Raw genomic sequence first — 23,900 nt, forward strand, 5'->3', positions numbered from 1 at the left:
CACATTTTTTGCGATCTCCTATCAATATTCCGTCACAAATGATAGATCCCCCCACCCTCACCCCCAGTACATGATATTTAGTAATTAAAAGTACAAAAATTTATATATTTTAAAATATTTGTGAATGTTTCTATACACGGAGAAAAATAAACTTTAAAAATTAGTGTTTGAAATTAAAACCCGGAACCTGAGTGTCAATATGGGGAATTTTTAAATTCCAAATAGAAAATTTTATACTACGTGTCGTCAATTTTTTCAGTATCAGTTACGACTTTTAAAATTCAAATTGTAATTTTTCTTGCATAAACAATAAATTTTAATACTTACCCTGGTGGAAATTTTTCGGAATTTTCTCTGAAAAACTCAGTTCTAAAGTTCTAAAGACTTTTTCAAAGTTCTAAAGACTTTTCCAGAGTTTTTCAAAGAAAAATCCGAAAAATTTCCACCAGGGTATTTTATAAGTATTCACTTTTTAATTACAAACAAAAAAATTACTATTTACAATGATAGTATTTACTGATCACTTTGTCATCATATTACTTGTCCTTTCTCGATTTATATAGTTCATTTTTTTCCGTGTATAAAATACCTCCCGAACCCCCTTGTCACAGTAAGCGATTCCCCTCCCCCATAAGCGCGAACGTATTTTATGAATGGCCCCTAATATTTTTTTTTCCATTAAAATATCAAATTTTAATAATAATCAAAAATAAAGTTTTTAGTCAACAAGCGCATTGTTCATATTGCGCATTCAGCGGAGAGACAATCAAACAATAGTCCTGTTTAAAGAACCCGCTAGATTAAGATAATAATAATAGTTATTTTTCTGCTGAATGTAGACGCGATCATGACAGTTTATATATATTTGATAAGTTAAATAGATGAATTTAAAAAAAAATAATTATTGAATAATAAGACAATATAATTATTGAACATTCGACCCGGATGTCCGTTCTTAATCGCCGAGCTTTAATTGGAAACGAGATATACACTCATAGCAAATCAATTATCCTCACTGATTCTTGCATATTACTCAGTTTTAAAAGAATGCAACCATCACGTCAATTGTTCAGTACAACGCCGACAGATAACTTTTTTTTATTTTCATTTTTGTCGCAAGGTCACATTTATTATATTTATTACATCACGTGCCTAAAAAAAAAATAAATAAATAAATAAGTAAGTAAATAATAACAGATAACATTGCGTTAGAAATGAAGATTAAGATGATGAGGATGATAAGAATGAAAATATAATTAAAATATAATAATTACTATAATATATAATTTAATTAATATACGGTCATAGGTGCTGGCGATGATGTTTACTTTTATCGAAGGTAAATCTTCCGAAGGGAGTCGCAGGCGGGAACAATAGAACACGTTCTCCATATAATAGCTTCTTTGCGTACTTGCTGGTACTTGTTTATATATATTACAAAACAGTGTGTAATAAAAATGAGTATCATCACGACACCCTCGCAAGTGCCAGGAACACTTACTCACCCTTATTGACTTCTATGCTGCTGGTCAGTGTTTAAATTTTTCAAAATTATTTTTATATTCAAATGAAGATTGTAAAATGTAATTGCGCTTTGAAACTCAAATGTAACCAATTCAAATGTCAATTATAAAAGATTTATTTACGATAGTTGTAACGTATAATCCACACTCAATATTCGGAGAATAATATTTTTATTTTTTAAAAAAGTATTAAACATTGGGACATTGACTCTCTTTTCCCGTATGTACTTGTAGCTTTACTCTGTTCTCGCTCTTGGAATTCTATTAACGCGTTCAATTGCTTATCCTATGCGATCAAACTCGCTGCATTCCGTATGTATAAATATTTATTCCCCGTCATTATTATCTTATAACGTTTATATATTTTTTTTATTTTAAAAATATATAAACACGTCATATTCATAAATGATTTCATAATTTAATTCCCGTATTATCTGATCTGTTGATTGTAAAAATGAATCCTCGGGAGATAGACAGGTGGGATTGACGAATGAATGAGCTGCTCTACGGTGAAAATAATTTATTTAAAATAATAATTATAGCTGATGTACGTTGTGCTGATATGGGGGAGGTTGAAGAAGTGTGACTCTCATTCCTACTACTCTAGGAGTAAATATAAAGTAGTATCGAAATAATGATCACGACACGCTCCATGCCCCCTTCCACTATGGCGCCTTGGTGATTCTTTCTCGCGAATGCAAGAATAACACACACGTCCAGGAGAAGCAAGTCTTTATAAGTAGAAGCCATCCAAGTCCCCGGGACTTACTCCCTGTCAGGACGTGCCACGATCAGACTGATTTGCAGAATAGACCCCAACAACGACGATTTTATCTTATTTTACTTTAATCTGCTCATTCAGCTCCTGCTAAACGTGTCTTTGCGAAAAATAAATATAATATTTTAAATAAAAAAAGTATCTTAATTAAATCTAAGTCAATCAACGGGTAGTTGGTACAATAAAAACTATTAATTAACTAGTTTTTAAGAGGAAATCTTTCTGTAAAAACGGAAAGATCTGGTGGTTTAAGTATTTGCTCGATGGTGTCAAGTACAAGGACAACACTCGGTTTATCATGATCACGCAAGGGTGAGTGCTAACGCTATTATTACCATTTTATACGACGTACAAATTACAACCTTTTAATTCAGTTTATAAATTTATCGATCAAACTCTAACTACTTATCAGTTGGACTAACATTTTTAATGATAATAATTTTTTAAATTAATCATAATTATACCGAATCTAAGTGAGTTTAAATTATGATGATGATATGTAATGTCTCTTATCATTAATAGTTATCGTTTAATTCAGAAGATACCGTCACCCCACTTTTTAAAAATATACGATCGTTTAACTGTCATTAGCGTATTAAAATATTTAATTAATTAAAAAAAATTAAAGCGTCAATCAAAAAAAGGACAACGTAATTACAATTTTTCCAAGGCATAGATTTGAAAACAAAATTAACTACAATTTCTATCGACTAGGGAAATGTTAAATTTTTCCGTCGAAACTTATTACCAAATTTCGATTTACTCCTAATTGATAACTGAAAATAATTTTTTTTAAAATCTGTATCTTGAAAAAATTTTAACTACGGTGTCCTTTTTCCAATTAATGTTTTAATTAATTGACAAAATTCAAATACGGTCATCACAATTGTCACTGAATATTTTTAAAAAGTGGGGGAGGCTGTCTGAGAATGTCCTCAGTCAGTTAAATAAATTAATTTGTCTATTAAAAAAATATAAAATTAATATGCGCCCCATTTTCTATTTTATTATTTTGAAACAGTCTAGCGGTGACGTAAATTTATTGTCCTTCGTAATAATCGAGGCCATTATCCATAAATTCATTAATACAAACAACACATTAACGTAATCAGCCAAACGTTTTTTTGCAATCAAATAGTCTAATTATCAAATTAAATATTAATGAATAATTACAACGACAAGTATTTAGCGAGCGTAATGGGAACCGTGGGCTCTTGAGATATCGGAATCGGGTATATCTTAATTGGCTTACCCATGCTATCATTTACAATAAAACATTGTGGTATTTGTATAATATTATCATTTATAATTAGTAATGAGTAATGGTAATGACATTTATGGCTTAAATTTTTTCGACTATAAAGTATTCGCTAATTGGTGGGTAAGAGTTAGGTGGTATTCAATATAACTTGGCATTGAACCTCACTACTGTGCAGAATGTACTGAACGTACTCATATATCTACGATACATAACATTGCGGGCTTTTATTTATTTCTTATTCTATTTCGTTGTACCTTGGGCGTGTATATGTATACGAATAAGAAAACCCGTAAATGGTGAAGGATTCAAGTGCCGGAATGTACCGCACTTGCAAACAACCCCCCACGTATTTATTTTATTTATTCTCACACTATTAAAATACTACATAGAGGTTTTTATTTACCGATAATGGTTTATCATTATTACAAACTATTATTACTCACTTTTTCATCCTTTGATACTAAATGTATACGTGAGTACACTGAGAAAAAAATAACTTTTAGAAATATTGGATTTTCTTGTTACAAGAAATTATGCTATCAGAAATTTTCAATCTATTGCTTATATTTATAGTGAAAAAATTTGATTTCATTAAAAATCTTTTTTTTTTAATCGGAGAAATCTGATCTCAGCTCGAAATTTTCGGGGCTGTAAATAAATTCAATTTTCTTCTGTCAAGAAAATTCTTCAACTTAAATGTGGAATTAATAATGTGATAATTTTAAATAATTTACTACTTAAGAAAATATTGTTTGCACCAAGTTAATTTTTTCTCAGTGCATGTATTTATCTGTAGTAGGGAAAAAAATAAATAAATAAAAAATAATAATAATTATTTATATAGTGTTATAATGGTGTAGAGGCCGGGAAATTGTTTAATTTAACTTTGCCATGATAGATAATAGCGGTAGTTGAGAATAAAAAAAAGGTGAGAGATCGGAGGACACGTACGAGTAATTTAAGCTTGTCCCTTTAATTACAAATACCTTTATAGTGTGTGTTAAAATAAAATGAAATAAAAAATACGAGGAAAAAAAAAGTACAATGTGGATAATCGTCGAGGTATCTTGGTACGACCTTCCGCGCTTGGATCGTCGTCGTCTTAGTCGTGGTCATTATCGTTATCTCGGGGTCTCGTCAACGAAAAAATAAATAAAAAATAGAGACCAAATGCCGTACGTATAAAGTACTTTGGTACTTATGTACTTACATAGATGCACGAGGACGACCTTGCAAGCAACCGCGTCAAGGTTGTAGCTCTCTCATCCATTCGTACTGAGTCTCTTGTCTCTACTCGGTACTGGGGTCTACCTGTATATATATAGTAGATATTGCAATAATAGCCAGGTTCACTACCACCTCACTTGCTCCTCATCATTGCTCGTAACTCAAGTTCGAGCTATTGGTAACAACTTCGTGAAGAGTTGGTTTATTTTATGCTGCTTTTATTTTATTATTCAACCGCACTCACTAACAGCCCCTATATCTCTTGTAGAGCAAGAAAATAAAAAATTTATATAAATAAAAAAAGTATTTCACAGGAATTATGTGACTGAAAAAGACCGTACATCATGTTCTCGATAGCCATCATTTACTCTTACAGGAAACTATTTTTTTATATTTTATCCGCGAGTTTTTATTCCATGCAAAAAATAATTGTCAGTCAATCAGTGTCATTTAAGTAATTTAATAATGACTTGACGAAAAAAAGTGTTGAATGATAGTTTTTTTTATCGGTAAAAAAAATAGCAAATGGGCATTCGTGAAAAAGTAAATATCGCGAGTCGAGTTCAGTCACCTCATTAATTATTAATAAAATAATTTATTCATGACCTAAAGAAAAAAAACTAAATAGGCATTCTGTTTGGACAAAAGTGAGTCACGATTTATTGTCAAGTGGGCAGTGACATTTAACGTATTCTATAGTATTTTGAATATAAGACACAACACCGTTAGTTGTTGGCGGAAGTTGAGAGAATTAAACAAAAATAAGGATCTCAAGGATCATTTATCAAGACTTTGTATCGCGAGATTGATACAAGTGGTCTGATAAAAACGCGTAGAATCAGTTGATAATTTAAATTTAAAACCACGCTAGTCTATATATATATCTATATAAGTTTATCTTTAAAAGGGTGACATTGAAAGTCATTTGAAAGTAGAGTCAGTGACTTTGCAGACCTTGCATTACATAATTTGCTGCTGCATTATGTCATCATGACCGTGGCTCGGTATATAGCGGAACTCACCCTGATATTGCACACAAGTCGTAACACACCGCAGGAGCAACAGCCGTAAAGGAGAAAGGAGCTAGTTAAGTAGTATGACGACTTCCTTAATCCAACAGCGCACAACTCGGTACTCTTTAATCTTTGCTCTGTACTCGGACTCCGGCCTATCGCCGAGTCACCTTACATCCAATCATCCCCGATAACGCGTTCCAAGGACTCGTGTGCGTACTATCGCTCTTCCTTACGGGTTTATTTATCCAATTAAATTCCATAAACGTTATTTTAAACGTCAGAATTAAACAGCTGTAGGTGTCTTATGCGGAATTTTCAGTATTGGATAAAAGCCAACTCGGACGGCTACGAGGACGATAAAGTAACTGTCCCACTGTGATTTGATCTCATCTGTTTGATGTTTAATTCAGGAATTTCCATTTGAAAAACTGTTTATATTATCAGAGCCGTGATCTGAAATAAATATCAACGGTGGTTAATAAATGCGTCATACATTGACGTCCAAATGACAATTGAATAAAAATACATATATATAATATACTTATAAATATATATAATTGCAATTTATGTTGAAAATTAGCGCCAGCACTGATGTAATTATTATTTTCCTTTTACGACAGACGACAGCATAAAAAGACAATTGTCTTGAGGCCACAGCAGCCGATTTGGTGCTGGAAGACGGCGTTATTTCTAGCCTCGCTGATTTACGGAGGTATGTAAATATAAGTGGGTATTGTAAAAAAATGTTGTGCTGCATGCAAGGTACATGTACTAAATATGATATGATGCTAAAACGTGTAATGCAGATTGAAAAATAATGATCAATAGCATAAGCACGAGATGCACGGGAATTATATGTAATATATATGTAAGTCTATTAAGATGCGTAGGGAGTATTTTTACCTTAGCCGATGGGTAGTTGAATAAGAAAAATATTTTCTGCGGATGCTGTTGCCGTCAAACAGGTTTCACGAGGACATCTTAACAGCCTTCAATATCTGATGCTCCTGTTGCTCTCGTGTGTAGTCTGCCGGTGCCGATGATGATGCCAAAGCCCTTGTGGCGTTTATATGTGCGCCCTGTACGTTTTCATTCTCATCATTTATTATCTTTGGCTTATTGCTTTAGCTATGCATATATATTTTATATACATGTACTTTTCTCAGCCGTATCATATCAATTACCCATAGGATAACGCAAACTCGTTTATTTAAATACTGCACTACACGTTTTCATCGAATGTAAATTAAGTGAATCGATAATTTCATTTTTCATGGTTTATTTATCGAAAAAATTTCTTTTTGTCTAGGAGATTATGTTGCTGGACAGGGAAATAATTTCAAATGCCGTGAGGAAGGTTATCAAGCTGATCCACGAGACTGTCATATTTACTACAGATGCGTAAGCTGGGGTGGCTCTAGTCCACTGACGACTTTTAGATTTGAATGCGGTCCTGGTACTGTATTTTCCCACTCCAAAGGTGATATTTGTGTTCATCCGAGAGACAGCGAAAGGTCTGAGTGCAGTGAAATGGGAAACGATATCAATTCTGTTTATGAACCGCAGCAGCATCATGACTCACCGTCTTATCCGTGGGCTGGTCAATCCCCGTCGTCAAACCGTCCACATCATTCGACGTCTAGTTCATCGAGACCACAAAATTATCCTGGTAGTTCTTCAACGGCATCGCGACCTCAACATCATCCGCAGCATTATCCTTCGGGTTCATCAACACCATCCCGACCTCAACATCGGCCGCAGCATCCTTCTGGTACTTCAACACCATCCCGACCTCAACATCGTCCACAACACCCTTCTAGTTCCTCAACACCATCACGCCCGCAACATCGTCCGCAGCAACCTTCAACTCCATCACGGCCGCAGCATCGTCCGCAGCAGCCTTCAACACCATCGCGCCCACAATATTTACCGCCTCCAACAGAATCACCCGATTCAAATGAAGTGAACCCTGAAGTTCCTATGCCAATCAGACCTGGTGACTCAAGTCATCGACCGACTACTGCAGGTGGCGGTAAGTCGCAGTGTCTAGAGGAGGGATTTATGGCGCATCCGAAGGACTGCAAAAAGTTTGTCAGATGTGTTAATGATGGATTCGGATCATACTCGATGTATGAATTTAGCTGCGGGGAAGGAACTGTTTGGGACTCGGCGATCGAAGGCTGTAATCATGCTTGGGCGGTGAAAAGTAGTTGTGAAGGTGGATCAAGTAGTCAAGGATCGGGTCCGGGTAATGGTGACAATAGTCAATATCCAAGTGGTGATTCAGGATCTGATCATTCTAGTCAGGGTCCTAGTTCTAATTATCCTAGTCAAGGGCCTGATAATCAAAATAAAGAACCCGAGCATCCAGGTCAAGATTCCAGTTCTCCTGATCAAGATAGTGATAACCCAAATGAAGGATTTGAATCACCCGATCAAGATTCAGGTGCTCCTGGCCAAGAATCTGATGGTCCAAGTCAAGACCCTGGATATCCAGGTCAAGACTCAAGCTCTCCTGATCAAGAGTCTGATAATCCAAATGAAGAACCCAAACAACCTGATGAAGATTCAGCTTATCCTGATCAACGACCATCTTCACCTTATCCGTTATATCCTCCAGGACCCAACCCACCATCATCATCAACACCAACAACTCCATCACTCCCCTCAGCATCTACAGTCAGACAACCACTGAGACCACGACCACCCAGCACAGAAGCCAGTCCTACCCAACCAGAACTCCCAGAAGCAGAAGCTCCCAAGCCCTCAGAAACTCCCAGCAAACCAGGATCCGGATCCGGTTCTTGTAATCAAGAAGGATTTTTCCCAGACCCACAAGATTGCCATAAATTCTTCCGATGTGTCAAAGCCGACTCATCATTTACTAAGTATGAATTCGAGTGCGGCGAAGGCACAGCTTGGGATCCAAGTATCCAGACATGTAATTACGAGTATGCAGTCTCCGAGTGCGGTAAAAATACCGGCAGTCCGAGTGGGCAGACGACACCCTCCAGTGATGAAAGTCAAACAAGTTCTAAAGAACCTGATACGGATCAGAGTTCGTCTCCACCACCTGTCGAATCATCTACTGAAGAAGATAAGCAAACTTCCGCTCCGAGTTCAACAGACTCCAGTGACAACGGTGATGCTGATCCCAACGTAACTCCTAGCACTAGTACAAGTACTAGTCCTAGTTCGAGTTCTAGTCCCGATGATAATACAGAAACCTCACTTAGCACCAGTACTGAAGAACCGAGTTCACCAACAGAACCTAGTGTCTCTTCAACTGAACCCGACACTTCTGATCCATCATCATCACCACCAACTGCTCCAACTAGCAAAGAGCCCACTACCGAACCATCGACAGCTGATTTAAAACCAACAACTCAACAAGCCACGCCTTCAACATCAACATCTGCAGGGACTTCTTCTAAGCCAAGTGGAGCTGGAATGTCAAGCTGTCAAGAGGAAGGATTTTTCCCCAACCCTTCAGACTGTCGTAAATTCTATCGATGTGTCAAGGGCGATAATGGGTACATAAAATACGACTTTGACTGCGCCCCAGGCACTGCGTGGGAGCAATCGCTTTTAACATGTAATTACATTCATTTAGTTGCGTCCTGTGGCTCCGAAGCGAATCAAGTATCAAGTCCAGAAGAAGATGGTAATAAAGATAAAGATAAACCAGCTGGTGAATCAACAGAAAAACCTAAAGATGAAGCCAGTGATCCAAGTTCTACAACTGAGTCTAGTCCCGTCTCATCAACAGAAAGCGACAGTAAACCCACTGAAGCATCACCATCAACTTCTTCAGGTGATTCATCAAACCCAAATAAAGGAATTGTTTGTAACAGTGCTGGATTTTATGGGCATCCAACAAAATGTGATAAATTTTACCGTTGCGTCGACAATGGCAACGGTTTCAATGTTTATCACTTTGATTGTCCACCAGGAACTATTTACGACCCAAGTCTCAGTCTCTGTAATTATCCCGAGTCTGTTTATCCAGCACGTGATTGTTCTGGGCAATCGCCCGCAGCGTCTCCGAGTCCTCCAAGCTCAAGTACAGACAGTTCCCAAGAGCCCCCGACTACTCCAACGAGCGGAGAGACAACCGGAACCACAGAGAGTCCTTCAGAGTCAACGACCGGCACTGGATCAGAGGAAACGACAACCAGTCCAGCGGAATCTAGCACCGCAGCTCCCGACGGGTCAACCGAGTCTCCAGACGCCGAAGGAACTACGACAAATGCCCCAGCAGAAAGTACGGAAGAAGGAGTAACGGGATCGGAAATGACAACAGAAGGATCTCAAGATCAGACTACCGTAGCAGGTTCTACTCCAGGAATTACTGAATCACCTGAGCAAACAACTGCAATGGAGATGAGCACTGAAAGTGGGGAAGAAACAACAACACCAGCAGCACCAGAAGAAACTACTGAGCCTGAGAGCACAACGCCTGCTAAAACAGACGTTGAGACAGGATTTGTTGCTCCTTGTCCCATTGTTGGAAACTTAACTGATGAACAAATTGTTCTTGTATGTCCTACCGGGTTCCGCAGACATCCCAAGTACTGTAACATGTTCTACCAGTGTACTTCTGAAGGCAATATGGAGATAAAGATCTTGGTTCTCGCTTGTCCGGACAAAACTATCTTTGATGAAAAACAAATACAGTGCGTACCAGAGAGTGAAAGTTCACAAGTTTGTAACACAGAGATGGCTTCTGCTAGACTTTATCGACAACTAGAGCAATCTTCTACATCGCCCGTAACTATTATTTTATTTCATTACGTTCTCTATTTATTTTTAATTAATAAATCCAATTACTGGAGTACTGACTATACTAATAAAATACATTTTCTTTTTTTTTTTTTTCAGATAAAAGTTAAACGGGAAAGTTTATGCCCCGACGAAGGCCACTATCCATTCGAACAAGGCTGCAGTAACGCATTCTACAAATGTAAAAAAGACTCAAAAAAATCATTACAGGGTTATCTGTACAAGTGTCCGAAAGATTTCGTATATTGGTCAGTATCCAGAAGATGCGAACGAAAGAGCAGACTGTCCACGTGCTCGCACATCAAAAACGAAGACAGCCAGCGGATAACTTCCGTGGAAAATCGATGGGAGCTGCCTATCGAAGACCACAATCTCTCCGCGCGAATGCTTCTCATTTAAACGAAAAAATTAAAATTTCACATTTTTAATAATTTCCTATTTCATTTTTATCATCACGAATTCATGTCGATAAATTTTAATCCAGTAAATTTATTTATAAATACAAATAATATTTAATAATTGAATCTCCGTACGATTTTATTCCCGAGTCATTTAATTATAAATAACTTGTGATAAAAATCGTACGTGACATTCGGGAATAATTTGGTTGGGGTTTTTTTTTAATTTTAATATGAAGTGGTAATTTATTGCAATGACATACTTTATTGTTTTTGTATTCGAGCGTTCTGATGAAAGATTAAATCAAAATAATAATAATCAAACTTGTATATAATTACGCGATATCTTGAAAATAAAAGTTTTTATAATTTTTATTAAAATAATAGCAGAGGTAGAAAATATTAAATTTTATATCGAAGGATTTTCTGTAGATGGATTTAATATTTAATGGGGGAGGTAATGCCGAGTCCTTGAGGAGGACAGTGATATCGTTCTATGGATGTCTAATTATAAATATATATATACATATATATGATATGACAACCGCAATATATCATTGACTGATCTCGATGGCTATCGTATCTCTATCTCTATCTATTCGCAAATCATTTATTCAAATATGGTAAATTTAAATAGACAAATAAAAATTAATAATAATAATAATTATAATAATAATATTAAATATCAATTAAAATGACAAATAAAAATTTTCTATGACCTTGTCATTGAGTTGATTATAAAAAAAATTTATAAATTTAAATGGAAGTACTTTTATAATTTGTAATGTTTATCAAAGAAAATAAATAAAAAATAATTAAAATCCTTTAACGTAATTATATTTTAATATAATCTCAATTAAATTACATAGTGACAATATCTCTTTATATATTATTATTTTTAACCATATACTTTTTATAAAATAATAATAACAATTAATAAATTAATACTTTATTCGTTAACTTTAATTGTTAATTAAAATATATCAAGTGAAAACTACAATAATCACTAAAATAGATATGTACAAATATATTATGCAAAAAAAGTTTTTTACTTGTGTGAAAAGTTGCAATCGATAGTTTACATAAGTTTTTTTTTCGTTTAAAATATCAAGAAAATAATATTTTTAAGGCAGTGCTACTTCGTTAAAATTGATCCCAAAATAATAAGTGATTAATTTTTAATGATTAATTAAGTGTTTAATTTTTTTTTGCGGGAAAAAATGTGAAGTTATAAAATTGAAAATTTATCGAAAAACTCGAAAGAAAACTGGAATTCAGCAGCTAGAAATTAATCTTTTTTTTTAGAGAGATATTTAAATTTATCAGCTTCATGTACAAGTGCACTGAAGACATTAAATAAATAATTACGAATTAATGGTATACAATCGCGAGTAGTAATAACATGGGGGTTTAAAACCCACCGTTTAATACTTTAATTTAGTACTTACTCATATGATATAATTTACACTTAATCGATTATTATATGTGTATATATATGTATACTTGCTGCATGTGTTTATTATCCAGTCTCGTTTCGAGTCGTTTATTTATAATCTTATATATATGATTCAGTTAACTTGCCACTGTAATAAAAATAAATTAGTCAATTAGCATTTTATCGATTAGACAAATATACGGAAGGAAGATAAGTAATAACTTGTATTAAAAATAATATTTAAATACCTTCAATGGCGCATCTCGATCAGTATTAGCTAATTCTTGCTCACGTTTTTCACGTTCCAGTGCTTGTTGCTGTTGACGTTTTACTGCGTTGACGTTTCCAATACCACGTTGCTCCTGTTCTCTCATTCTTCTTTCAGCAGCTTCCATTTGTTGTTGTCTTCTTGTTTGCTTTAAAAAAAATTAATCCAATGAAAATATTTTTTAAAAATTCAAATCCCCTACTTTGTTTTTATCATAAATATTTTAATATCACTAGGGTGTGACATAAATTATTGATTACGTACTTGATAAGTAGATAAGAAAAAAAACTTTTACATAAATGATTCAAATTTTTAAATAAATTTATCAGAATAAATTATCGTTCAGAATTTAAAATTTGCAATTTTTCTTTGTAACAACAAATTATTATTTTTATAATTATAGATTTTTTTTATATGCAATAATTATTATAATAATATATATTTTTAAATAAATATATAACCGCAATGACTCACCTCATCAGGTGTTAAATCCTCATAGGAACCTGATTCTTTGCAACATGACGTGCATGCAGTTAAAAGATTACCCATTTTAATAAAAAAATGTTTTTTTTCTAATTAACACCAACAATTAATAAAAAGTGACAGTTAATTGTTGACAGACAAACTTTAAATTTTAAACGTCAAAAACTCCAGTCTTTTTGACGTCTGTGTTTTTTTACGTCTTTATTTTTATTTTTTGTTTGGTAAAAAAAATCACCGCAATGTCGACAACTGCTGGGTGGTTTTATTTTAAAAATGTTGGTAGCAGTGACATCTAGACAGGAAGCCAACTTCAAGCTGCTGGCTCACTGGTAACCTGCTCGTTAAAAAAAAAAAAACGGGTCACTTGCCCGAATATTATTTACAACTTAAATATTTATTTAAATATATAATATATATTTTATATATTTATTAACCATGTCTTCAAGCAGGTTCACTATGATCGTAAGTAAAAAAATATTTTTTTTAGAAATATTGTTTTCATAAACCAAAGCATGTCAGATTGTAATCGAGTATTATTATAAACTTTTCATTTAAATAATATAATTGCAAATATTTATATGTAATAATTACTTTTATTTTAGGTAAGATCATTCTCTTCATCTCCAGTCACACAGCAATTAGTGAAGGTATGTTACAAATGCAAAAATAAAATAACTTTGTGTTATGTAATTTTTTTTTATGATACTGAAAGTAGTGAACTGATAATTTTAAAAAAATTAAATTAGAAGTTGACAGAAAAAAATTTTTAAATTCATACCATGGACATTTTTAAATATTCTTGTGCGTAGTTTTCAATAACTCCATAATTTTTTAATTATTTATAAATTTGAAAAATTATTACAGCTCGGGATGTTGAGCAGTAACTTTATTTAGCTTAAAAAAATTAAACAAAATGTTTAAATTTACAATTTCTACAAACACAGTTCTTAAATAATAAATCAGAAATCTTATTCGACTTATGAAGTCGTCATTTATTTTTTAACCAATCAAAATTTTTGTACTTTTTCAAATTTGAAAGCTATCCCTATCAAAAAATCCATGTGAGATTACATAAGAACCCATAAAAATCCATATAAGAAACTATAGATTTATGTAAAAATCCATAGGGATTAATATAGAAGTGTATGGATTTATATAAGAATCCATGTAGAATCATCGGTATCTACATCCCCATATGGGAAAGTGTCGATACCTAGATTCCCATACAGGAACTTGGAAATATGAATTTCTATATAATCTGGGATATCTAGATTTTTATATCAATTGTCTATTGATACTCATAAATGACTAAAAGAACAGATTAATATTCCTACATGAAACCATATGAGAATCCATCAAAAAACTTCACGTGGAAACCCACTATCTAGGTGTGGATTCCCATAGGAACCCGTGAAAATTTATATCGGGATCTATGTTGGATTCCTATAGGAATCCATCCGAAAACGCCATGCGTTTCCCATATGGATTTTTTTGATAGGGTACAAGTATAAATATCAGCTTGTAAATTTAAAACGTACCATCGTAACTATTTTCAGTATAAAAATTTAAATTCAACATAAAATTCCACTGATACTAAATAATGATAATAATTTAACTAGCCACCACTTCAAGTTTTCGGTATTGAAGGACGTTATGCTACAGCTTTGTTCTCAGCAGCAAGCAAACAATCATCACTGGATGCTGTTGAAAAAGATCTGTTGAAATTCCAGGTGAATAATAATCTACTATTTATTATTTATTTTATTGAATAATGAACATAAATTATATTGACGAGTAATACTATGAATAAATTTACTTTAATTATTCAAATGATTTATTTAATAGGGAATGTTGAAAACAGACTCAAAGCTGGTCGACTTTGTAAAGGATCCATCAATAAAACGCAAATTGAAAGCCGATGCATTCAAATTAATCGGCACTAAATTAAATTTAAGCCCAGCATCAGGAAATCTGCTGGCCCTGATGGCCGAGAACGGTCGATTGGGATTATTGAATCAAGTAATAAACGCATTCAAGCTAATTATGGCGGCCAATCGAGGTGAAGTGGTGTGCGAGGTAACAACATCCAAACCACTTGATGCTGAGAACAAAGCTAAGCTCGAGGCCGCATTGAAATTATTCCTAACTAAAGGACAAACTCTTCTTCTAACAACAAAAGTTGATCCGTCAATTCTCGGTGGCATGGTCGTCTCAATCGGTGATAAATACGTCGACATGAGCATTGCAAGTAAAGTTAAAAAATATTCCGACATTATCACTTCTGCAGCTTAAACTCATCCATAAAATAAAAATAATAATTATAAAATTATACAGAGAAAATACTAGATTTAATATACGCGGTGTTTCACTGTAGTAATTCGTGCATCATGCATTGAGTTTCAATAAAAAATGTATGTAAATAACCATTACCTTTTATATTTTTTTCTAATACTCTACCCTTGATCTACATCTAAAATAGTACTAAATATTTAAGGTTTAAATTTTAGTACGAAAAACAGTTAATTGATTTTCCATTCAATTGGTTGTTATTCATATTGGAGGAAATACAGACGGTAGGATATATAAATTTTCGTACGGTTCATGATCAAAGCAATTTATTGATTATAAACTCGAGTTAGCGGTCCTTGGACTAATCGTGAAACCTCTATTAAACGGTATTAGCTTTCAAATATTTGTGTATAGAGAGCCACACATTCTATCTGGTGGACTTGACCACAGGGTTATTGATTGGCCAATGATTGATGACGAGAGCATCACTAGCAAGATTGATTATAACAGTTGTCACGTAATATTTATGGGGTAAATAGCCACCATCAATCAGTATCATTTATTTAGGGTGATACGAGTAAAATAAATAAATAAAATAAAAAATAAATAGAGCATATAGAAGTCAGCAGGAAAGAAGACATTAGAGATTGATTGTTAGAAAAATGATGAAAAAAATATAAAAAAAAACGTAAGTGTAGTGACAAGCTATCTCTTGGAAGCAGATGCAGATCGAATCGCACATAGCAGTTCGAGGACCTGCGCGTGCTGGTACATCGGCTTGCGCGTTGATCATCTACCCAAGTTGATAAAGCTCCGAGAGGAACTCACTCGCTGTCCTGACGGCAGTGCAGCGGGCCAGTTTGACATCACACGACGTATCAGATCAGTTACGTGTGACTCTCACGTCGTCATCGTCGTTGTTATACATTATTATAAAGTTCGCGCCTGTGTAAGCTAGTTGATCAAACATTAGCCAAGTACCAACACCCTCGGGCTAATTTAACCCTTGACTACTGCTAATAAGGTTATTAATAAATAAGTGAGGCGCAATAATTGACATTATGAGTCAAGAAACCGGAGAAATACCTTCGGTAGTGGAGTTAAATGTGGGTGGAGTCTTTTACACGACATCATTGTCGACTCTTACGAAGGAGAGTGACTCTCAGCTATCGGCAATATTTACGGGCAAAACACCAGTTGAAAAAGACGCCAAAGGAAAGTATTTTCTTGACCGCGACGGCGTCCTATTTCGTTATGTATTGGATTTCCTGCGTAATGAAGCATTGGCATTGCCCGAGGGCTTCCGTGAACGTGAACGACTACGAAGGGAAGCGGTTTATTATGGACTTCCTGGACTGGAGAAAGCCGTGCAGGAAGCGAACGCTGAAGGATGCGCTACCACAAGGTCATTGTGCGGTAGACGCGGGGTCGGCTACATTACTGTGGGCTACCGCGGCAGCTTTGCATTTGGACGCGATGGACTCGCTGACGTTAAATTCCGTAAGCTGTCGAGAATCCTTGTTTGCGGACGCGTCGCACTGTGCAGAGATGTCTTTGGCGAGACGTTGAATGAAAGCCGAGACCCAGATCACGGATTATCCGATAGATACACCTCGAGATTCTTCCTCAAACACAGCTTTATCGAGCAGGCCTTTGATATGCTGCAGGAACAGGGATTTAAGCTTGTCGCGAGCTGCGGTTCTGGAACCGCTGGAAGTCAAACGGAGCAGCTTAAACCTGGTGTTGACTCTGAGGAGAATCGCTGGAATCATTACAATGAGTTTGTATTTGTGCGCGAGTAGATGTCACATTTACATTTCAAAGACACCCATACAAACTTATTTACCAACACACACTCACCCACACACACGTACATACATGACATCAATACATCTCACACTGGTTTTAAAATAACATGATGATGATTTAGAATCGCCTATTACACATTATAAAAAGTACACTCTGTAGATCATCTTCATCGTAACAAGAATCTTCCAATTTTAAATTCAATAATTCTTCGTGATAATTGAACTGATATAGATGGGATCATTATTGTGGTAGATTCAAACTCATTTATGGTTTGGATTTGCCTCTGTAATTTTTGTTGTTGTTTATGTATTATATTATATATTATATATTATATATATATCTAAAAAAAGTATATATATTATATAGACTAGGCTTTGGATTATTTTTTCCAAGTCTAATTATATTTAAATTTAATTAATAATTAATATTATTTTAAAATCTATTCTCTTTAAAAAAAAAAAATAAATAAAACTAATGTACTTAATAATTGACAAATGCAGATAATCAACAGCAATCAAATGTTCTAAAGCAAATTCATATAAAATAATAATTATAATTATTAATTGATGTTACGCATAAATTGTAATGACATTTATTTGTTTCACTGAAAATGGGAACATTTAAAAAAAAAAAAAAAACGTTTTTACTGTATGATTGTGTAGAGATCTGTTGAATTTTTTACGGCTCTGAGTCGTGTCATTTGACAAAATCATAGTCTGGCTTAATCATCACATATCTTAATTAAAAAACGAAAAAAATAATAATTAAAAGTATGAGAAAAATAAAATATTAATTAAAAAAAAATAATAATAATAAAGGCCAGTGTGTTTAAAAATAACAAAGTCACTGGACAATCACATTGATAATAATTAAAAAGCGTATGTAATTCATACTCTAAATAGGAAGATGAGCAGGGTAGTAGTTATGAAAAGGTCATAGAAGAGAGAAGGGATAAATCCTTTTGTCTCAGAAAACTACGGTAAACTAACGTTGAATGCCATATTACAAAGAGTTTAATCGATTGTAAGGCAGAAATAGTTTTTAAAAATTTAATGTGACTTATAAAGTCATAAAATAAATAATAAAATTTAAATAAACTAAAACTACAAACTTAAAAAATAAACTAAAAAAATTAAATGTAGACTACGGGTTCTTCAAAGCCAAAATGATAATATATATGTATAATTAGATTTAATGACTTAAAAATCTTCAGAATATATTTAATCGAAAAAATAATTATTTCATTTTACTTGTTATCTTCATTACTTTTTTTATTTTACTTTTAAATCCTCACCTCCATTAATTTTTAGAAGATACCTCGGAGTAATAATTCTTTATTTCAATTTAAATTTATAATAAGATTATATTTAATTAAATTGTTCTATAACTACGTTCAACATGCAGCCTATACAGCCCCCACGCGAGAACTCCCAGTCCGACGACGAGGAATCCGAAGATAGATCCACCTGGAAGATAAAATAAATTCGTTTAATATTAAAAAAAAAAATTAATAGTCAGGTAAGACTCAGTACTTGATCAGGAAACTAGTAACCGATCACTCATATATTTGTATATCTATATCACGTCACTAATTCCAAAAGGGCGTACAATTTTTTTTTATTGTCAATTTTTTGTAGACTTAATTCATAGCTAAAAATAAAAATAATCAGCTGTAGAATAAATCTACAATCTAATTAGCAATTAAAAAAAAAATTTACGCCCTTTTGAACTTAAATTTAGTGACTAAAGCCAAAAGGGCGTATAAAAATATAAGTTCTAGTAATTAGTGACGCGATATAAATATACAAAGACATGGAGTAATCGAGTACTAGTTCCCTGGTCGGGTACTAGGTCTTTTATCTTATTAATTAATTAAATTTGCTATGATAATTATAGTAAATATAAATTTATTATTAACCTAAGAAGCTCAAGAAATCAAAGTGACGGGATGCAGGCGAGCAAACTGAAGATGATGAAGCATCCGGTGAAATTGGCATTGCAGTAGTCGTACTCGTATGGTGATTCTGATTCATTGTCGTATAACGTTCATATTGTAACTTATCAATGCTTTGAGTTGTCGTTTTACTGCTAGCGGTACTGGTTTCACGATTGTGTGTACCTGATGTTGTCGTTTCACTATTCTGAGCAGTCTTTATACTCATTGTTGTACTTAGACTAGCATTACTACTCATCAAAGTGCTATTGTTTAAGCCAATCTTTGGTTCTGCTGTCGTTGTCCCGTCAATTATTCTTCTAATACGACTGTCATTACCTAGCATATAATTTATTATTAAAAAAAATTGTTTTGTTTCCAAGGTCACTTGTAGGTTAGTTTGATGTTTGCAGTAATTAGAAAAAAATAAAATACCTTTGAGTTGCGGAATAGCTGAGCACAGCAGTCCTAAGGATAAGAGCACGAGGAAAGTATTTGCTTTCATTGTTGGTAATTTAAATTTAAATTTAAATTATTTTTGTTTATATAAATAATAGATATAGGTGGAGATAATTTCTAACAGCATCGCCGGTCCATGTCTATTGTGCGTTTGAATAATGCGTAAATAAGGGCGAGTTATCAAAAAAGGATGTTCTGTCATGAAGGAGCTTCACAGCGACTCTGTTGTCCATAATAAAAAGCGGCATTTTTTTGGCGGGAAGACGACTGAGGTAAAAAAAAAATCCTGAAGTTAGCAGACAATTAAAAATTTTTGGATTTTTTTTTGAACATTCAAATTTGAAGAAAAAAAAACTAATAATATGCACATGTAGAAAATTTAAAAAACTATCGGTGCAATTTTTTTAAATATTTTTTTTTCAAGTTTATCGTTTTTAAAAAAATCCAAAATTTACTTGACGTCGGCTAATTTCAGGATCATAAAAAAAAGGATAATTATTGACATTTTTATTTTGTTTATTATATTGACGTAAGTAGAAAAAATGAAGAGGGAAAATGTAGCAGGCATACGACAATTTTTAAATTACATATAAAAAAATTTAAAAAATGCATCTACTGAATTTTGAATTGTCTAAACATGCATTTTTCATCATCCTGAAGTCAGCCGACGTCTAATAATTTTTTGATTTTTTTTTAAACAATAATTTATAAAAAAAAAATATTTGAAAAAACTGCACCTGTAGTTTTTTTAATTTTCTACCCATGCATTTTTTTAGTTTTCGTTTCTTCGTAATTGATTTGCTGAAAAAAAAATTTGAAAATTACTAAGTGTCTGATAACTTCAGTATCATCATTTTTTTATTTTTCTTTTATAAACTTTTAAATTAATTATTTAAAAAGTTTTAAAAATTGTCAGATGTCCGCTAACTTTACTGTCATGAAAAAGTATTATGCTGAAAATAGCAGTCATTAAAAAAATTTATTTATTTGAAATAAATGAAGTAAATACTGGCAGGTAATTAAAAAAAATGCAGGTGGATATTTTTTAAAAATGTCTCTCATGACTTAATAATTATCGATACTAAAATCTTCAGGTGGTTACTTCAGCATCATGATAAAAAATGTGAATGCAGCAGATATGAAATAATTTGCAATTTTTAAATAAATAAATAAATTAATTAATTTAAAAAATGCGCGTATTATTTTTTCAATTATCTAAGTACGAGTTTTTAAATTTTCATTCTTCTTACATTTTATTTATTTATTCAAAAATTTTTAAATCGCCCATTGATAAAATTAAATTTTTTTATCTCTTCCGTTAGCGATAATTGTAATCCATATTGTCCGAGTTTCGCTCTTTGAAGAATTCACTGAATTTTAATGGAAAAAAATTTTCCGTTTCGCTATGAATTTATAAGCCGTGATAGTGGAGCCTTATTAGAGCTTAAAAAAAAAAAAAAAAATGAAATTTAAATTTGAATAAAATCACTCTGACACAATTTTATAAAATCGATACGCATTTACCCCTGGAATTTACAATAATAAATAAAAAAATTCAAATATTTCTTATGAGTAAAAAAAAAAATGACAATTTAAATTTATTATTAAAATTTTATAATTTAAATTTAATTACATTACCATGAAAAATATATATATTTATAATTGTATATACAATATTAGAACACATGATTATAAATTAATGTAAATTATCATACAAATAATTCATTAAATTTTATTTTAATTAACCCTCAGTACTTTTATACAATTTTTAAAAATGTTCATTATTTATACTTTGAAATCTCAAATATCGGATTCGAAAAATTAGCTTCTAATTCGGCTTTCACAAAAAGCAAAGAAATTAATTACCAAGTTCAAGGGTTAATTAATTTTAATTAAATAAAATTATCTATTCTATAAACGTAACGTTATTATGAAACATCAAGATTTTTTTTAGTCGTCGATGCATTGAGACCAGCAACGTCACCAGACTCAAGCTGTTTAAGTAATCGGAATAAAGCGGCAGCTTCTTTGATCCTACTGAATTCAATACAGAAAGCCTGCACTTCAATAAACAGTTCCTGTACATTAATTATTTTGTTTCTAATTAACGATTGCAGAAATACACAGACCAGTCTTACGAGACGGTTCTGCATATAACGATCTTTGATTGTTTCACAAGTTGATATACAATTGCTGATGTAGAGATGAACAAACTCCGTTGGCAAGTCGACCGTTGTCGTAAGACGATTGACCACTTCCATTGAGTGTAAAGACATCTCCATGTTCACCAGGACACTAAAGTACTCTGTGATCTGACTTGACTGCATCAATTTCAACAGAACCTCGATGGCTATCAGCGGATTATTTTCCACTAACTCCGGTAATTTACTTGGAGTCAAACCGATGTGATAAACTAATTTTGGATCTTTCTTTAATTCTGTGCTCAGGTGCTGCTGCTGCTGTGGAGTCAGGACTTTAGTGAAGGCTTTTCTCATCAGTCTACGAGCTTCAGCACCAGCGCTGTTGGACACACACATGTTGACATCATACTCTGGGGAAAACTGTGACGGCTCTGTTACTGACATCCACTTTAAACCACCAGCTGGGTGGTCGTACAGCGGAGGCGCGAGACGCAAAAATTCTGGACGGTAATTTTGACTACTCAGAGGAGGATCACCGTCTATTAGATTTTCTATGATATCTTTTTTGTCTGCTTTCTTTGCCTCGATTTTTTTACCATCCGAATCAGGTAAAATAATTGGAATACCGCATTTACTAATACTAGGAAATTCCGAGGTACTTTCAGCCAATTTAAGTTGGAATGTAGTCAACTGCTCAACACTAGACATTGACGAGAAATATAATTCTTCGAATACTTGCCGGGGAGTGAGTTTCAGCAGATCGGGACTGTGATGAGCTATCAGACTGGCGACGAATTTTGTTTCACTTTGTGATAAATGCCCAGATGGTTGGGACTTGAGGTCTTGGTTACTTGAATTGTCTACTGGTTTTAGCATCTGGTTAAAAACACTTGCGAATGGAGTCGAGGAAAATTGCTCACCGGGATACAGATGATAGAGCATTGCTATCGCTATCAATCGTGAAATGTGATTTGGTAGCAAGTCTATTTGTTGTAATAAAAGTACTAATGTCAAACCAACTTTAAATTTGTCTTTTGATGGAAATTCCTGATGTAATTGTTTTATTAGGTTATCCAATGGTGTTTCCATATTTTCTTCATCCAGGATCACCATCAGTTTTGTTAATTCTTTCGGTGATAGACTCATTTTGTTACAACAATCAGAACTTTTTAAATTTCAACTTTTTAAATTATCAATTTTTTTTGTTTTTTTAAATGTAAACAAAAATATTGTTCAACACTCGTTACAATTAAAAACTGACTAGACTGTACTGTAGAAAAATGTAAGTACTGTTTACCATAACCAACAATCCGGAATTTGTTTTACCAGTAAGTAAATTTCTGCTTCATCGGCTGCTGGTCCTAATTTTAATTTTAAATAAAATATTTTTAACATTAGAACCAGTTACAAAAATAAAATGAAACTAAAAATACGCACATGCAGAGAATAAAAAAAAAGCGATGCAATTTTTGACTTTCCACTATGAAAATTAAAAATTTTCGAAACAAGGGAAGTAAATTACTTAGAAATCCAGTCTGAGAAATTCTATAAAAATTCTGTAGAAGATCTCGACTCAGAGTTCGGTGCTGAGGAAAAAAATTTTTAGGTGGCCCGAGATCAGTTACATCATCTCACAACGACTCACAATACGAAACCCTGGTGAAAATTTTTCGGACTGTTGTCCGAAAAAGTTTTTAGAACTCTGAAAAAGTCTTTAGAACTCTAGAACTGAGTTTTTAAGACAGAAGTCCGAAAAATTTTCACCAAAGAAGTGACCTATGAGAGGTCAATCCAGCAGCAAATTTTTTTTTCGAGGATCAAATGACTTGAAATCAATTCTAGATCATCCGTGGCCACGGAAACAAGTAAAATAAATTCAATTCATGGTCAAAAAAAATTTTTAGGAAGCTCCAGATCCACTACAGCATCTGACAGCAGCACAACACAAAAGTGGCCCTATGAGAGGTCAATCCAGCAGCAAATTTTTTTTCCGGGGATCGATTGACTTGAAATGAATTCTAGATCATCCGTGGCCAAGGAAATAAGTAAAATAAATTCAATTCATGGTCAAAAAAAATTTTTTGGTAGCCCCAGATCT

General features: G+C 33.3%; 6 protein-coding genes and 1 long non-coding RNA gene across 7 annotated transcripts; 3 read left to right on the top strand and 4 right to left on the bottom strand.

Annotated features, from left to right (window-relative positions):
• The first annotated feature begins 2,297 nt into the window (after positions 1–2,297).
• LOC130663807 (mucin-2-like) lies at positions 2,298–12,545 on the top strand. Its single transcript, XM_057463276.1, has 4 exons — positions 2,298–2,613; positions 6,426–6,517; positions 7,115–10,575; positions 10,687–12,545. The coding sequence occupies exons 1-4, from the start codon at positions 2,600–2,602 to the stop codon at positions 10,984–10,986; spliced, it is 3,867 nt and encodes a 1,288-aa protein (XP_057319259.1). The 5' UTR covers positions 2,298–2,599; the 3' UTR covers positions 10,987–12,545.
• On the bottom strand, positions 4,252–7,528 carry LOC130663817 (uncharacterized). The gene is made up of 4 exons (XR_008989254.1): positions 7,388–7,528; positions 6,709–7,321; positions 6,347–6,504; positions 4,252–6,258 (listed from the first exon to the last, which is right to left on the bottom strand). It is a non-coding gene; the product is annotated as an uncharacterized LOC130663817 (long non-coding RNA).
• LOC130663816 (reticulocyte-binding protein homolog 2a) lies at positions 12,293–13,403 on the bottom strand. The gene is made up of 3 exons (XM_057463286.1): positions 13,163–13,403; positions 12,669–12,836; positions 12,293–12,568 (listed from the first exon to the last, which is right to left on the bottom strand). The coding sequence occupies exons 1-3, from the start codon at positions 13,235–13,237 to the stop codon at positions 12,554–12,556; spliced, it is 258 nt and encodes an 85-aa protein (XP_057319269.1). The 5' UTR covers positions 13,238–13,403; the 3' UTR covers positions 12,293–12,553.
• A 63-nt stretch (positions 13,404–13,466) lies between these two features.
• LOC130663814 (ATP synthase subunit O, mitochondrial) lies at positions 13,467–15,594 on the top strand. Its single transcript, XM_057463284.1, has 4 exons — positions 13,467–13,633; positions 13,774–13,818; positions 14,791–14,901; positions 15,017–15,594. The coding sequence occupies exons 1-4, from the start codon at positions 13,607–13,609 to the stop codon at positions 15,461–15,463; spliced, it is 630 nt and encodes a 209-aa protein (XP_057319267.1). The 5' UTR covers positions 13,467–13,606; the 3' UTR covers positions 15,464–15,594.
• A 325-nt stretch (positions 15,595–15,919) lies between these two features.
• LOC130663813 (BTB/POZ domain-containing protein KCTD16) lies at positions 15,920–18,518 on the top strand. Its single transcript, XM_057463283.1, has one exon. The coding sequence runs from the start codon at positions 16,522–16,524 to the stop codon at positions 17,260–17,262; it is 741 nt and encodes a 246-aa protein (XP_057319266.1). The 5' UTR covers positions 15,920–16,521; the 3' UTR covers positions 17,263–18,518.
• A 1-nt stretch (position 18,519) lies between these two features.
• LOC130663815 (uncharacterized) lies at positions 18,520–19,892 on the bottom strand. The gene is made up of 3 exons (XM_057463285.1): positions 19,638–19,892; positions 19,188–19,541; positions 18,520–18,735 (listed from the first exon to the last, which is right to left on the bottom strand). Exons 1-3 carry the CDS (start codon positions 19,705–19,707, stop codon positions 18,641–18,643), a joined length of 519 nt encoding a protein of 172 aa, XP_057319268.1. The 5' UTR covers positions 19,708–19,892; the 3' UTR covers positions 18,520–18,640.
• Positions 19,893–21,306: 1,414 nt separating this feature from the next.
• LOC130663812 (CCR4-NOT transcription complex subunit 11) lies at positions 21,307–23,086 on the bottom strand. The gene has a single exon (XM_057463282.1). The coding sequence runs from the start codon at positions 22,946–22,948 to the stop codon at positions 21,590–21,592; it is 1,359 nt and encodes a 452-aa protein (XP_057319265.1). The 5' UTR covers positions 22,949–23,086; the 3' UTR covers positions 21,307–21,589.
• Positions 23,087–23,900: the final 814 nt, after the last annotated feature.

The sequence above is a fragment of the Microplitis mediator genome, chromosome 2 (genome assembly GCF_029852145.1).
Source record: "Microplitis mediator isolate UGA2020A chromosome 2, iyMicMedi2.1, whole genome shotgun sequence".
Taxonomy (NCBI): Eukaryota; Metazoa; Arthropoda; class Insecta; order Hymenoptera; family Braconidae; genus Microplitis; species Microplitis mediator.